Source organism: Cryptomeria japonica, chromosome 2 (genome assembly GCF_030272615.1).
Source record: "Cryptomeria japonica chromosome 2, Sugi_1.0, whole genome shotgun sequence".
NCBI classification, from domain to species: Eukaryota; Viridiplantae; Streptophyta; class Pinopsida; order Cupressales; family Cupressaceae; genus Cryptomeria; species Cryptomeria japonica.
The window spans coordinates 606,515,552-606,532,232 of record NC_081406.1 but is presented as its reverse complement, the minus strand read 5'-3'; the positions used below and the strand labels follow the sequence as shown (position 1 = coordinate 606,532,232).

Sequence of the window (16,681 nt, the reverse complement as noted above, 5' to 3'; positions counted from 1 at the left end):
ATATACATATGTACCCACATAAATATATAAATTCATCTATATAAACTATTTAAATAATGCATAAAGATGAAAAATTACTCAACCTCAATACAACACACAATAATTATAAAACTAGTTAGATTGTCATGTACATGAATGTACAACTAAGAAACCAAAGAATCAATTGATTGCTAACCACCTTTACAACACGACATGTATCTACAATTGAACCAAACTTAATCAACATATAATACTACAAGATTCCAATACCAATGACTTGAAAACAAGAAAAAGAGTGAAGTAGGTTGAATCTTTTGGATCCCTCTTTTACTCATTTTTACATCAATTGACTTGAGAAGGGCATAAAAGAAAAACCCTCCACACAATCACCATGCCCAACACCACAATAGAAACATGCTAATAGAAGAGTTGGTAAAAACTATTGAGGAGAAATGTGGAATTTATTTTTGACAAAGGCATTGAAATCTACCGTTAACACTAGCAACAAAGCTAAATATATTTCTACTGCAAGCACCCAATTTTGTAGTCTTCAAATCTGTAGGTTGTTGTCTTGATCTCTCCAAGGGGATTTGTTTAATTCATCTATTCTATTCTAATTCAAGTTCTTCTAACCTAGAAAATATGAACCGGAAGTATGTGTATACCACTTTTTCAAGTATACGAGCATTGAGAACATATGAAGGATCAATGCACAAATGAGCAAGCAACTTTATTTTTTGAACTTTGAATACAAACACTAGCATTGAATTAGTGTAGATGTCCTTTAAGGCTCAAGAGTCCAAACTTTCACGATTAGTAGATGACGTGTGTCTAAGGATCAAATGATGGTATCATCTTTCTTTCATTAAGCATTGGCCAAAATGAAGTTAGATGGTCCTAAAAACACTCCAAGGAATTGGACACCAAATTAAGTGTAGAGACATAAGAGGGAGATTATAAAGTGATCATAAATTTTAATTAAAGGGTTTCCAAACACAAAGATTATTAGGACGCGGCTAAACTAGTTCCAAAATGGCACTACAAACTTCGTGTTATTGACTCCTTCAAAAAATCATAGTCGTAGCTCACATGATCAATGGTTTGTAATACACAACTAACTTCATGTTATTGACTTTCCGTGGTACGACAATGCGGTTTTGGAGCCAGTTTAGCTGCGGCCAAGATTACCATTGGGTGTCATGTTGAGAATAGAGTTGGGCATGGCATTAGAAGATAAGAGTGTGAGCTTGAAGATAGAGGTTGGAATTAGTGAAATGTTGAGACATATAGAGAAGTGAAGTGTGCATAAAAGCAACAAGAGTGAAATGGAATGGAGCTAGGGATCTTTCCTTCATTCAACTAGCATAAGGTGCAGTAATGGATTTAATTAATCCTTTAATTGAAAAGATAAAAAATAGGATTTATAATGATAAAACAATAAAACAATCTTGTTATTCCTCATTTATTGGATGGCGTTGGTAATGTGTTTTCTATTTTACTTGGTCATTATCTCATCGAATTTGATTTACACTTGGTTATTTTGATTAATATATCCTTTGTGAATAGGCAAGAAAGATAGTATAAGGATTTGGTACACATGATGTACCAACCAAATAGACAAAAGCGAGATTTATAGTAGGCTCTAGTGGAGTATTTACTAATAAAGAGCATCTTGTAATTCCTCTCTCATTGGATGGTAAGGTTGTTAATGTATTTTTTAAATTTTCCTAATTATCATCCCATTAAATTTGTTTTTGAATTTGATTCTATTTTCTTTAAAGCTAAGAGTTATTTCAAGATCGTTATAGATGGATTGTCTGACATAAAATAGGTTGATTATCTAGAGGGTATATGGTCTTATTTTACGGTGCACACAATCAGGCATGTAGATATGGGTTTTTTTCAGAATAATTTATGTGAACCTACATCAAAGCTAAGACAATGATTGGAAAAAATAATTTAGAATGGTTCAAAAAAAAATTATTAACTTAGAGGGTATTATTTCTATTTTTCAAGCACCCATTAGGAGATCACAAGTTTTATGTTGCTTAAGAATATAGGCATGGTCCACATTCATATGGATTAAGAAATGAAACAAGGGCACAAGTTATTTAAAATCTTTAAAGGCAAACAAGTGAGAGATGGTGCACTCCTCTAATGTTGAATGCAAGAATATTAAATCTTTCTAAAATTCATAACTATTTCTTTAAATTCTATGACATATTCTTTTCTATTTAAGCATTCAATGTAGAGAATATTAGACAATTTTGTGCTAGGAGTTTATTTAGAAACTGCACTCCAAAGAAGTTTCCTTACTAAAGAGAGAGTGAGTTGTGTATTACATAAATTTTATTATATGTCAACCCTCTCAAAGATGAGATATCATGTGGCTTGGATTTTTTTCAACAAAATTTTACAAGATTTCTCAAGATTGAATTGCCCAATTCTATAAAGGAAAGATTTTAGGATAGGTTATTTTGGTTGTGATATCAACATAGGAGTCATTGTGTTAATGCTAAAACTAGGAGATGATTTCCTTGTCAAGACTTGGAGACCTACTACTCTCCTTAAAGTCACAAGATTTTTGGCAAACTGTTAGCTAACAAAGTTATTCCTAGGTTGATATCCAAAATCCACTAGATTTAATAAAGGTAGTTGTATCAGAAATAGTTTACCTTCCACTTGAGAGGTTTGTGTTAGACTCAATATCCTAGTCAATAAGCTTGTATGGTTGTGATTAACTTTGAAAAATCCTATGATTGAGTTGAGTGTGATTTTATTGAGCGTATGATCAAATTTTGGGGTTAGGTGGACAATCTACTAGAATAGTCAGTCATTTTTAAATAATATATGCTTGAGTAAATTTTATGTTAAATTCATTTAGTGTACTCTTCAAACATCAATCAGGAAAGGGCACTTAACTTGGTTCTCTTTGATAAGGTCATGTTTCAAATTTTGTTAGGTGTCAATGCTCTTGGTCCACCTATTGGAGGATTTTCCCTTCCCAAGAATGACTAGTTGGAAGTCCATTTTGCAAGTGATACATCATCTATGAATTAAACTTGTCGACATTGTGTGGGCATCAAAAGATTAAATATGAGATTTGAGTGGTGGTTCCATACAAATAACTAAGATAGGTAATAAATCACAAGATGTTTGTTATACTAAGTAACATCTTAGAGCTTTTTAGACAAGTAAAATAGATGAATGGAAGAAGCGAGCAATAATTGACAATGATTATCTTGCAATGACATGTGGTCATTTATGGAAAATCTATGGGGTCTAACTCCTCTTTCATGTCCTCCCAACTCCTCCAAGAACTTTTTTTGGCACTAGGTCTTTGGATCATAAGAATCTATTATATGCATTTTGTAGAGACAATGTAAAAGAACATGTGTAATAAATAGTTGATACATGACAACATATCCTTAACCAATAAGATGAGATAGAAGATTCAATTAAGACACACATCAACTTTACTATCACATGTTAAAGGTGGTTTGTTAGTACATCATTATGTTTCATAAATTACTTTCATATCCTAGCTTTGCCAACTCCAATCTCATTTTGCTAGAGAGAGAGTAGTGGCACTTTCACTAGACAACCTAAACAATTGCTTTAATTAGGCATAAGATATAGGTATCTTACTATACAACATCAAGTATACAAGTAGGGTCCATCAAGCAAGAGTTAGTTTCTAGAAGAATTTGATCAGCTTGCTTAGGTAGCCCTTCACTTGGGTAGGTATCATCTCTTTGAGATGTGGCATTTTCTTATAGGATTCTTCTACCTTTGTCAAGTAGTTTTTACAAAGGCTCCTTACTTGAAGACTCAATTGAGGATCAAGATTTTTATTTTGTGACATGGTTGGATAGTTTCATTTTGGTACTTCCTAGGTCAAAATGGAACTTGCCATCAACTCTAGAGCACTTAAAAACCCTAGAAACAACTATTAATTTATCAAAATTTGACGATGTTCAAAGAACTAGGAAAATCTCTCTTAGTGCCTATCATACAAATCATACCATACTATGAAATCATACTAGAATAGTGCCAATATGGTGTAACTGGCATCAAATAAGGTATGATCTAACACAAGGATTTTTGTATTGTTAAGGATTTTGTTGTAGATTATTGAAGGGCATGCAAACCCTTCTCACACAATATGAAGTACCCACCAAGCATTGCAACTGTACCATTATATCTAGTGTATTTGAAGGTACTTCACTACCACTCTTGACTCCATGAAGCCACCTTTAACAAGGTGCAAGCCTTTGTTTCCACCATGACTTCTATTATTGGTCAACAATATGTTTATTGTTGCCTAAGAGCCATTAACATCCAACAAGGGTTTTAACTCTTACCACCAATGTTTGACTTTCTCTTTCTAGTGACTAGTTAGAAAGAAAAAGAGAAAAAAATTGCAAAACCATTATGCATCCTATAGAGTAGAGTCCCATGTATGGTAATGGTGATTTTTATAGCTTTTAGAGCTGATTTCAAACTAAATCCAAGTGGTTTTGAAATATACTAAAAAAAATTGACAATAAAACAATTTTCAGGGATCAAACAACAATTTTCATCACCAATGACAAATATTTTCACTAAAATATTTCGTTACAACTCTTGGCTTTGCCACATGGTAGTCCACAACCCCACCACCTATTACTATGAAACCACCATGTCAACATGTCATCATGCACAATCAACATGTTTATACAAGCCATGTCAGTGGTTGTGCATCTAGTCTAACAAACATACTTTCCAATCAGCATGCTAACATTAGCATGAGTGTTAACATCAACATCCACCTTTTTGGAGGGAAACCCTCTCCATTTGTATTTTTGTTTTGATTAGTGCACTATGAAAGGCAATTTCTCAACTTTACAATAACAAATTTTAGAGCAATTTTTTTTTTCCATTCTCATCTATTTTCTTGTTGGCTACTTGTTGGTGATCTTAGTTATTGCTTTCGATACCCTAATATTTTTTAATTTGAGTTATCCTAGTCATCTTGTTGTGCAACCTAGTTTTTTTCAAAACTTTGGTACCTCATAACTTTCACATACATACTCAAATTTCTAAACATTTTTTAAGTGGGGTGTTATCATACAAGTGTTATTTATATAGTATCATTATTTTTTCGACTTGGGATCTCTTAGTTGGTAATTTGTTTGATTGATTTGAGAATGTGCCGTTGTTCATTATTGATTTTGGCTTTATGTTTCATCACCCTCTTGTTGAGTTTCACAAACATAATTAGGTGTATTGAGAAAGGATTTTGACACATCTTGCATGGAAAGAACTTTTGATCTGTCTATTGATTTATTCCTAAACCTAGTGATCATGAGGAGGAAAATTGTTCATATAAGATAAAAGTATTAAGATAATTAACATGACATGTGATCTTCATAAGATTGACATTGATTGTCTTGTTTTTGTTTGTCCTCTAGTCATCTCATACATGTATAAACAGTATAAAGATTTTGATGATCCTTCAATCGATGAAGATGCCTTCTTGAACCATCTTATAACCATGGATGTTCTTGTTTTGTCTCCTACTGCTATAGAGGCTTGCAATGATTCTTCAACTTCATTGACTCTTGTTACAAATTCGTGAATCCATTTATTAGACTTCGAGTCACTATTTTGAGGTTGAGGACTATTCCACTGTTGTGCCCACTACTTTGATAGAGACCTTGGCTTCTTCAAATTCTCTTCAAAATGTTCATGTTTGTCTACATAATCATTGGGATGTCTATCTGTAATACATTTTATCATTGTTTCTAGAATCTCATATTGAGGATCCTGATGACAATGCATGTTTCTCTCTAAATGGCAATTGTTGACACCATTAACCTAACATTCATTTTCTCCTAAATATTTGTGCTTGTCAAGTTGCATCTACTTACCAAAATTTAATTAGGGTACATTCTAACCCTATGGTTCTACCTCCACCTCTACATGCTTCCATAGTGACATATCCTACGATACATTTAAATAATGATTCAAATTCATCAACATTGACACCTTTTGCAAGAATACCTAATTCTTGTTGGTTACAATCTCATATTGTTAAGAGTCATTCTTATGTCTTTTGTACCCACATTGGCTATGCTCATGGGGGAGTGTTAATGTGTTATTCTATTCTATGCATTACTTTACTATCCTAGTTTATCATGAATATAATGATAAGCTTGATAAAGTAGATCTCTACTTGGGTCGATGTCATCTCCTTGAGATGTGACATCTTGTTAAAGGCATATTTTTATCTTTAGCTAGTAATTATTTATTAAAACTCCTCACTTGTAGCAAATCCCATATATGCACACTTCTTGTTCACACTTGGACATATCTTGCAAATCTCGAGAACTCTATTGATTATCATGCAAAAAAACTTGCACTCTTGTATCCTGATTGATTACCATGCAAGGACTCTTGTATCCCTTGTACATCTTAGATATGTATCTATTGCAATTGTATTTGCATCCTCTATTTACAATAGTTGCATTTTGTAATCCCCTAGTTGTTATCGTACAATGTAACGTGCTCTCACCCAAATTTATTGGGTCCTCTGATGTACTCATTCATTTGCATGTCAAATTGTGGATGGAGACAGTTAGAAAGAATTCAAAAACACTTGATCACAAGCAATCTCAAAGTTAAAACATCAGTGCCTTATGATATCCTTTTAGCAAAAGTAGGTACTTTTCCGTTGGAGGCATCAACTATAATCCGGTTAATAAGTTATCTAAAGAAGGTTGAAAACATGAATAACCAACAGTGGCCCAAGATTGTGATGGAAGAGGGTCTTAACCGTAGGAAGAAAACTTGGATGAAACAAAACAAAAAGTGGATGAACAAATGGAACATCAAATTGCAGGAGTGTCCTAATACTAATGGGGAAATAAAGAAGTTTTTCATTGAAAAGTTTCAAACTGCCATGCGGACTAGTCACATTGGTCGTAAAAAGGCGTATTACATCAAAGAGTTTAACCCAACTGGAGAACATGGTGAGAAAGCATATTTAGGGAGAGTTATTATAGGGAAGGCAAAGTTGTTACTTGCTCAATTAAGGACTGGTTCACATCATCTCAGATGTGAAACAGGTAGGTGGCAAAGACCCAAAGAGGTTTGGGAGGAGAGAACTTGCTTGTTCTACAAGGTGGGTGCTATAGAGACTGAACGACACTTTCTCATTGAGTGCACTGCTTACGATGATATACGTGCTCAATATGAGTTTATCTTGAAAGCCGACAACATGTATCATTTATCTGACGAGGACAAGATCAACCAAACTACTAGCTATCTGGTCAAGATTCATAGCAGGAGATCAGACATGGAAAGGAATTCAAAGGGTCTAGTGCTGTGATTTTCTTGGTCCCATAGACTAATCAATCTTGTGGACGTCAGTAAAATCATTCATTCATTCATAATCTAAAACGGCCACAAGTACTACTACATATTGTAATAATTTTCTAAAACTTTGATGCTGCACCTGTGGGATTTTATGCAACTTGTAATGTAGAGATGTGGATGTCATCCACATTAGATATTGTGAATTTCTGCTTGGTCTGTGGCTTGATCTTAGGCAAACTATTGTTCTGTATAATACTTATTCAATATGGAAAATTTGGTTTTTGAAGCATACAATTTCACATTAAGTGGCATTCTTATAAACCCCATTTGATATAAAATAGAATACAACAATCAAAAGACAAAACAAAGTTGAAGGTTCACTTGGTTTAATCGTTCGCATTCCTACTAAACTGTAACTACCATTACGGAAATCGAGTTGTGAACATTTCTTACTATTGTTCTAAGGTTTTCTATTGATTACATATATACTTGTCTTTATGCAGAGAGCAATGAATTGTAACTACCATTACAGGAATCGAATTGTGACCATTTCTTACTATGGTTCTAAGGTTTTCTATTGCTTTCCTATACAATTGTCTTTATACAGAGGACAATAAATTCCAGTCAAATTTGTAAATAAGAAAAGTTCTAGGTGCAAATTTGAACTTCCTTTTATTTAATGGATCCAAACAAATTGTGTGCTTAAGCCACAAAAGTTAAGGTAGCTTATTTTACATATAAATTTAAAAAGGAGGTTCCATAAGCAACGCCGATCCTTAGCATGGACATGCTTGGTGTAAATCCCAAAGAGTACCCTCCATATGCAACATGGATTCTTACCATAGACATGCGATGGACTTATGTGCTAATAGCATTTGAGCACAATTCTAAAACTATGCTCAATATCAAATTTACCAGTTTATTCAATCGAGTGATATCATTTTCATACCAAATAAAAGTTCTACGCCCCAATTAAAAAAAAACCTAGTTCAATAACTTTACTAAACAGCTTTATACACACTTTGCATGAAATTCAAAAAACCGATAGAGTAATTAATTCAACTCACAAAAATATTTCTTCACGGTTTTACCCAACGCTTATATCATCTCCTAACTTCTATTATTTATTTTTATATCAATAATAGTTATTACAAACTAACGAGCGCTCCCCCACATGGGGAGATCATTCTCTAAAAACATGTTATGCTGTCTGATTACAAAGAAAGATATATTTTTCTAACTAACTTTATTGCATTGGAATAACAAATATTTGAGATATTCCATTCATCACTTGACAGCTTTAAATACCCGGAATTCATATAAACTTAAAGTATGAATAATACAGGCAAGGATGATATATTAGCCATCCTAGATTTGATGTAAATAAGAGAAACAAGGTACAGATCTTGCTAGCATTAAAATAATTATCTTGCTGTTTCAACCTTACTGTGAAAACTGTGACTAATCTGAACACATTTACTCATTGAAACTCACACTAAAGGTGTGGTACTTGTTGGCATTGCAGAACTGAACCATAAGGCATTGAGACTTCAGAAAAGAGAGGCAGAGGAAAGTAAAACCCATTGCTCTCAGAGAAGCTTCAGTTTGCACTTATCTTCGTGAGACACCCAATTCAACCTTCACTCAAAAAGTGATATACACAGAGCCACGCCCATTCCTGACATCAAAGATATCAACTGAAGCAGTGTGTTCTTAAATGAAATCCCTTTCTGGTGCATTTCAGGAAGCACCCCAACCATTGCGATGTAGATAAAACCACCAGCTGTGAATCCCTGTGTGTCAATCAAATGAACGAATTATTTGAACCTAGATTCCACAGAGAATTCCAACAGAAGCTTAACAGGTCTGATTGATGTGCAGACTCTATTTCATCAAAACATCACTTAATCTAAACTTTTCAAGTTCTTAATTTGTGCATACATGTAAAGTTGCAAGCCACTTAAAACATAGGTAAGACTAATGATTCTCTACTTGTCAGAATCATAAAGAAAATTATGCCATAGATGTTAACAGTGGCTTAGAAATAGTAATGTGTTCTGAAAATGACTTATAAATAGTCACATGTCTGTTCAGAAAATCATAAAAGAAACTACTAACACTATTTTGTAATTGAAAAGTATATGCTAGAAAAATGATAAATTGAACGTAGCATGAACAGTCAAAAAGTTAAGATAGGATAAAATTTGCTCACCTCTATCCATGCAGAATGTCCTGGATCTTTTCCGATTAATAGTGCCTACTCAGAAAAAGTTGTGTCATGGATAACCTTCAATGCATTTATTATTGCCAAAATACTGAAAAAAAGCATCTTAAAAAGGCTGAATTAATGCTTGACAATAACATAATTTTTCAGGTTCTTGTACCAACCAAAGCAGTTCCAGCTAATGCAACCAGTGCTGATAAGAAATTGAAGAAAAGTGCCTTGAAAACACTGAAGCCTGAGTTCACCAATATCCCAAAGTCTCCAATCTGTCCAAAGGCACATTCTACAAGAGTTAGTCTGCTCTGACATGCTGAATAAAAAATTCTATGAACAGATGGCAATGAAAAAAATTAAATGGGAACTAAAATGTCTTTAATGCTAATATACATTTTTAACCACATGCATGTGCATAAAATCTTATCATAGGGAAGCTAACTTGAGTTGGTCAATTACTTTTAGGAAAAATCATCTGATGTAGTTTAATTTAAAGTTAGAATGGATCAAGTTTGTGCAGTAGTATGTCTCACGTTTGATAAAGGTATTCATAAAGTTCTGAGTAGTAATTGGTTTAAGTGCAAATAGATTGGATAAAATTTAACCGCTGTAAGTACTGAATTTTGAGTTGTGCACCTAGAACGTGTATATTAAAGAATATTCTAGAGTGTTTGCAAACACAATAACACACGAATGTTTGCAAATTCAAAACACGTGTCCCATAGTAAGGTAACAGATTTTCTTAAAAAAATACATGCAGGCCCATTTACAAGAGCGAACCATAATGAAGGGTTTACATCCTTTTCACTAAACAGAAATTTAGATGCCATTGACTGGCACATGCTGCAGTAAAGGAGAACAGATTTTTGCGAAAAGGAAACAGATCAGTTAAGAATACAAAAGTAACAGCAAGTGTTATATATGGATACACTATTGCAGGAGCAAAGCAAGTTGGAAATATATGTTCTGTTAATGAATATCTCCATTTCATTCTTATTATTCATCATCAAGGGTTTGCAGCTTTCCATAATGGAGGTCCCAACTGAAAGTCGTCGTTATTTCAGCATTTTCATTGTCGTGTCAATATTCATAAGTTTTCAACAGGGATTCCTATATTGAACGGGTTTTCTCCTTTTCTAGCAGTTTTTACATCATTAAACTTAGATTTCAACATATCGGTGCAACACCTAGGGATTGAAGGGATTTTCAATCTTTACTATTATTCACATACTGCAGTTCAGCCTCTTCAAACTACTTAAGGTTCAGTCACAGTGAGTAGATTTTGAGTATAGAGCTACAGTTTTATGACAGAATGGTGAAGTTCCTTGCATATTTTCTACAGGAATTATCATTGATATGGTGTTTTGGTCTTGTAACAGCACTTAACATAAATAAGACAGTTGAGAAATTATCGATAAAGTTACTGGAAGGAAGACTGTATTTGATGGTGATGGGTTTAAGTGTCTTGTCACTCATTTTCATTGCCCTAAAAGTTCCCAAAACATTAAGTAAAAAAAAATTCAAACTCAATGTTATCATTTCTTCCACACTTCATACAAAGTGTTTCCATGTCAATACTTTAATTTTTCATCAAAGGAGATAACTATGGAGGTTTGGTGTTAAAAAGTTTGCAAAAATGACAAAGCATGCATTGTCAAGAGCCACTTGTGACAAGACCCAGGGTTACAACACACTTTAGTGAAGAAAGGTTTTCAGATTCAAGTCACCAAGACTGTTTGGTGAATTGTCAGATTAAGGATTCTTCAGAGGAACTGGCATGGTTAGAATAAAAGAGCTTAGTCAAGACTCAAAATCACTGCCACGGTATGAATAGTCACAATTAGACATTTATAGCCTGTGCTATTTTTAGGAAGTTATGCTTAGATTGGCTATGTTTAGATAATCTTCTAGAAGATCTATTTTTTGTTGATTGAATAATTCCAAATTTAGGGTTTAGAATTTGTGAACAAAATTTGTATTTTGGGCTTCCTTTTGTGTGCAATCAAACTTTTTATGCAAAGATTTGTAAACCCTTATAAGTGTCATTTGCACTTGGTTTGAGGATAGTAGCTTTTACACCCACTTGTTGAAATTATTGTTCAAAGAGTCTTCTGATTCTCATGCTCAATTGTTCTGCGAGTTAGGAAAAAATTTGTAATTATTGCAAGCTTTGTATTGCAGTTTCTGTTAAATGAAGCTTTGTAGCTTTGTGTGCAAATCTTCATATTCATATACGTGTATTGTTCAATCCAATCATGTTTTTCACACAATTTTCAATCTCTATATTTAGCTAAAGAGTGTAAGCATTAATTAATAATTATTATCTTTTCTGTAGTAGAGAAAACATAAAATCTCACAAGCGCAATAGTGTTGAACAACCTTGTGCCCCAACCTAAAACAAAAAGACACGTTTTTGTTTAAAATTTGTTGTATTGCATACTTAAATCCCTGCTAGTTCTAGGTTTTTATAAATTTCAGTGAAAAGAAACATGGCATTTCCTTCACTCTTCTCAAAAGGAAGCTTTCCCTCACAATTTCATAAAAGGTTTTATCTTACATGCTGTTCCATTTTATGTTGCACTAAAAGGAGCAAAATTAAAATGTTAATAACCTATGTTATCAAGTCATTCTATTTTGAACCAGGTATCTGTGTGCGTCTGGTCCTGGTACTGGTCCACTGCGGGTTCGGCCCCATGTACACCCAGGCAGTACCTTGGGTATGTCCAAGGGCCAAGGCATACGCAGAAGAACCCCTGCATAATTTGTGTTCTCAGTCCTGCAGATTTTAGTTTCAAGACCCTATAAAGCCTAGGGTTTCTCAATTAAAACTTCCAATTATAAGATAAATCTTTACATACGTTTATCAGCTCACCTCTATCTAAGAACATAGAAAAAAAGTCCATCTATATTTATGTGCATAGCTTATTACAGAAATTACTTCCAGCCTTGTTATCTTAGTTATCCTTTGTTTGGGAACTCAATGATGATAAATGGAAATCTGAAATAGTACAGTGAGGTAATATGAAATCCATTGGAAAGGATAAGAGAGCCCATGAATCTCCTAATCAAGCAAACCCAAGTAAGTACATTTTTGGTAATTGTGGATAGCAGATATTGATGCTTTTGATTAAGAAGAATATGAAGACTATTAAATATTGATTGTAATTTTGAATTTTCATTGTGTAACGGCATTTTGAGACTTGAGTATTTTCACTTTTGCAAATTATGAAAATGAGGTATTTAAATATTCCATTTATTGGCAATTATGAGTATCACTGTTCTTATAATTTATAATTTTGAACACTAATTTGTCGTACCGCATTCTGGTACCTATACCCGAACCAGTAACTTAACTAATAACCTGTCACAAAGTTCAAAACCATATCAATAAATCCTTTTACAATAAAATTCAGAATGAACAGCTCTATAAAATGGATAAAGCAATGCTTCAAAGTGACTGAATACATTTCATCATTTTTCTTTTGTATAAACTAATGCACTTCATCATTTTTCTTTTTTTAAGTGTTGAAAACCCTATGCCAGAATTTAATTTAAATGAAGATGAAAGTAATTTGAATTTCAGTGGCCATCACTTGTATATCGTAATTTGTCATCAAGGCAAAAAATATGGAAGATTCTTTATGTTTATTTAACATTGCTTCTCTTTTTTCTTCAGATTTGAGATTTCTGCATTCATATTTGTTGAAGTATTCAAGATAAGCTGTGTTTGATGTTTCTATCCAAACATTTGGAATGAGCAACCTCGCCCATCTCTAAAGAAACAATAAGTGTACAAACATAAACCAACTTTTTTCTATAAAAAATAATATTAAATAGAATAAGGGGTAAAACCAGTTCATAAGTCGACGAGAATGAGCAAAACAATGAAATGCTTATGACAAAGAAGTATGACAACAAAATATACAAAAAGAAATAAAAACAAGAATGAACAAGGGAGAAAATATTTAAAAGTGAACAAGTTAAACCATTTTTAAAATATATATCAGGGGCAGCCAGTGGCATATTATAGTTACCATGGTCTGGATGCTCTTAAGTTCGGTTTTCTAGTTGCTTACTGGTGGTTGGACCCTGATTGGAACTATGCAAATGCTATGGTGGTTGTAATTCTCTCGAAACTTTACTGGTTAAGGACCAAACCAACTTCATTTCATTTTATTGCAATTCAGGGGCTGAGTAAAACCCTTGTTGATTTAGAGAAACGAATGTTGGATAAGTATTAGAGCAATAAAATTGGATGGAACCTTAGCATTAGACTGAATTAGGTCAAATGAAGACAAAAGACAACCGTTCTGTCGAAACTGGCATTTATTGTGGTGGCAGCAAACCTCGAAGTTCTAATGTTTACGTCTTCAAGTTTTGATGCTTTTAAGTTTTACATCTATTCAAAGTCATCCGATTGCATTGTTTCAAAACTTAGTTCTAATATTTTGATGTTTTAACATGAAACAAATATACTTTTTCCTTTTTTTTAAATATTTGTTTTTATTTGCAATTTTTTGGAATGTTATATTTTCCCTAAAACTTTTAGGTTTAAATTTCATAATATAATGTTAATAATATTTAAAAGTAACAATGTATGTTTATGCTTTTATTAAGTTTATATTTAACTTTATAATTTAATTAGTATTAATTTTTATTATCATATATTAACTTTATAGATATTTAATATTTATAATATATATTAATATTTATAACTTTACTGCTATGCAATTTATTAAATTTTCAAGTTTTACACTAGATTTTGTCATTTTATTTGTTTAGATAATGAGCACGTTAACAAAAACTCTTATCTTTCACCTTAAATTTCACAGCAATTTACAAGTCAAAATATTAAAAATTTAATGATAAACATTATATATACATATATGGCCTTTCATTTAATTAATTTTTAAGTTAAGTGAGAGGCATTCTACAATAGCAACAAAGGGTGAAGTGTAATGATCTGAGTGTGTAAACAAAACATCTTACCTCTTACCTTAAATTAACAAAACATTTTGATTTATTAATTTGAGATATTTTTTGATTTGTTAATTATAATTGAAAATTTGATATAAACTTTAAATAATTAAAAAAGTTAACCAAACTAGAATTAGTTAATCTGTGTTCTTATTTTTTGAAATTGATTGTGTTTTGATCTTTTTCAATTTTTATTTTTTTTTGTGTATACCAGTGCCATTTTTTAATTATGTATTTATTATGATAGTCAGGTACACAGAATAATGAAAAAAAACAGGAGCTACAAAAAGAAATAATAGAACTGCAACAGTACTAGTAAAGGTCCAGAGGCATCTAGGGCAGAACCCAGTAACGTAGAAAATATGTTATACCTATTCACAGGTAATAGCTGTTCTGAAAAAACCATATGAACAAAGAAAGATTGTTGGCTCAAAGGGCAATTCAAAGAACTCTGAGAAACAATTTGCAACATTTGAGCATGTTCCCTAAAAAGAAACAACTAAAACAGAGAAAAGTTTGAGGAATGTAAACTTTTGCAAGTATAGAATGGGAGGCAAATGTTAGCAACTCAAAAACATAAAATATACATAGTTCCATAAAGGTTTTGAATGAGGGTATTGCAAGACATAAGGATGAGTTTTGAGGGCAAGGGGACTGTAGCGAAATTTGTGGATGGTGGAAAGGTAAGCACAAGTATAATACTATAACTAAGTTATCAATCTTGGTACTAGTTTGGAATCAGGTTCATAGGTTTGATCCCAAGACAATTGGGGTTGCGTTTGTTTGGGTTCATCTATACAAAATCATATAATAATCAGAAATATATACATATTTGCAGCAGTAATTAAGTTCAAAATACCACATAGCATCATATAATAAACAAAACCACATTAAAGTTAAAAAAATCATTATGCCCCCTATTAATGGGGTTAGGAAGGTTGATCTTGCTTTCAACCCGAGGGATAAGGTTAAATGGTTACCCCAAAGGTAGAATGAAAATTAACTTTGACAGAGCATCAAAAGGCAACCCCAGGGTTTGTGGGGCCGGATGTGTGATCAAGGATATACAGGAAAAGTGCTAAAGAAAAATTCTATGAGGCAGAGTTTCAAGCAGCACTCCTAGGTCTGACAAGTGGTGTCGAATTGAAGGTGAGGTGAATTCATTTAGAAGGAGATACGTTAATAAAGGTCAATGCTATTTGACAAAATTGGACCCCAATTGGAAACTTCGGAAATGGCTACATCCAATTTGGAAACTCATTAACAAAGTGGAGGACTTCAAAATCTCACATGTCTATCGAGAAGGGAATGAGGTGGCAAAAGCAGCGGCAGAATCATTTGAAGGGATGGGAATTATGAATAAACACGGGAAAAGAGATCCCCCAGATTGGTGAAGTAGAGAAGGACGATATATTATCATTCTTCCTTAATCTAAAGTACTGAAAGGATGTGCAAAATGACGAAGGCCTCTTCATTTTTGAGAGGCAAGTGTGCAAAACGAATGTCATGACATGGTGGGAAGCTTTTTTAAGCAACTAGGTGATGGATGCAAAAGTTATTGAAAACAGAGTTGCAAAATATGGACACCCCATTGTTTCTATCTTGCCAATGCAGATAGATGGCACTCCGAAGAGAGGTATCGAAGAAGAGACTTAAGAGTGTGTTTAGGACAAACCATGTTCTAATTTTTCATGCTGTTAAGGGTGCACTGGGAGAGGATTTTCTAAGAAGTGACCATAGAAATAGGGTAAATACCAACATATCCTCAATGTTAAATGTCTCGTTGGATATAAGAGAGTCTAAGGTGATGGTGAAAGCACTCTGCAAAAAGTTAATTTGGAAGAGGTTTTTTGAGGAATGGAGAACATCCTAGAGAATATGGTGGCAAGAGAGGGGATCCCTCTGTGAAATATGTTTGTATCATTTGTGTGAGGGGCCATGAGGTTGATAAATTCCCTTCGTCCTCTCCACCTCCCCTTCTCAATTGCCAAGGAATAGAATGGTCGCAGATAGAAGTGCTCTTTTTCTGAAGTGAATTCTTGAACTGGTGTCGGAGGGTTTGAGGTGGATACAAAATTATATTGAGGAGAACATGCTGCAGTTTGGGGGTGGAGAATCTTTTGTTATTCTCATGGCTTCGAAGGAGGA

The 16,681-nt window shown here is 33.3% G+C and overlaps 1 protein-coding gene across 1 annotated transcript in view; it reads right to left on the bottom strand.

The window, feature by feature from the left end:
• Positions 1–8,629: 8,629 nt before the first annotated feature.
• The window catches only part of LOC131043861 (IAA-alanine resistance protein 1), a 129,028-nt gene continuing 120,976 nt past the window's right edge, over positions 8,630–16,681 (bottom strand). The window contains exons 9-11 of the mRNA XM_057977088.2: positions 9,727–9,828; positions 9,551–9,595; positions 8,630–9,131 (exon numbers count right to left, since the gene is read on the bottom strand). Of these exons, the coding sequence (XP_057833071.2) occupies positions 8,979–9,131; positions 9,551–9,595; positions 9,727–9,828 (300 nt within the window). The 3' untranslated portion in view covers positions 8,630–8,978. The remainder of the gene's footprint in view (positions 9,132–9,550; positions 9,596–9,726; positions 9,829–16,681) is intronic.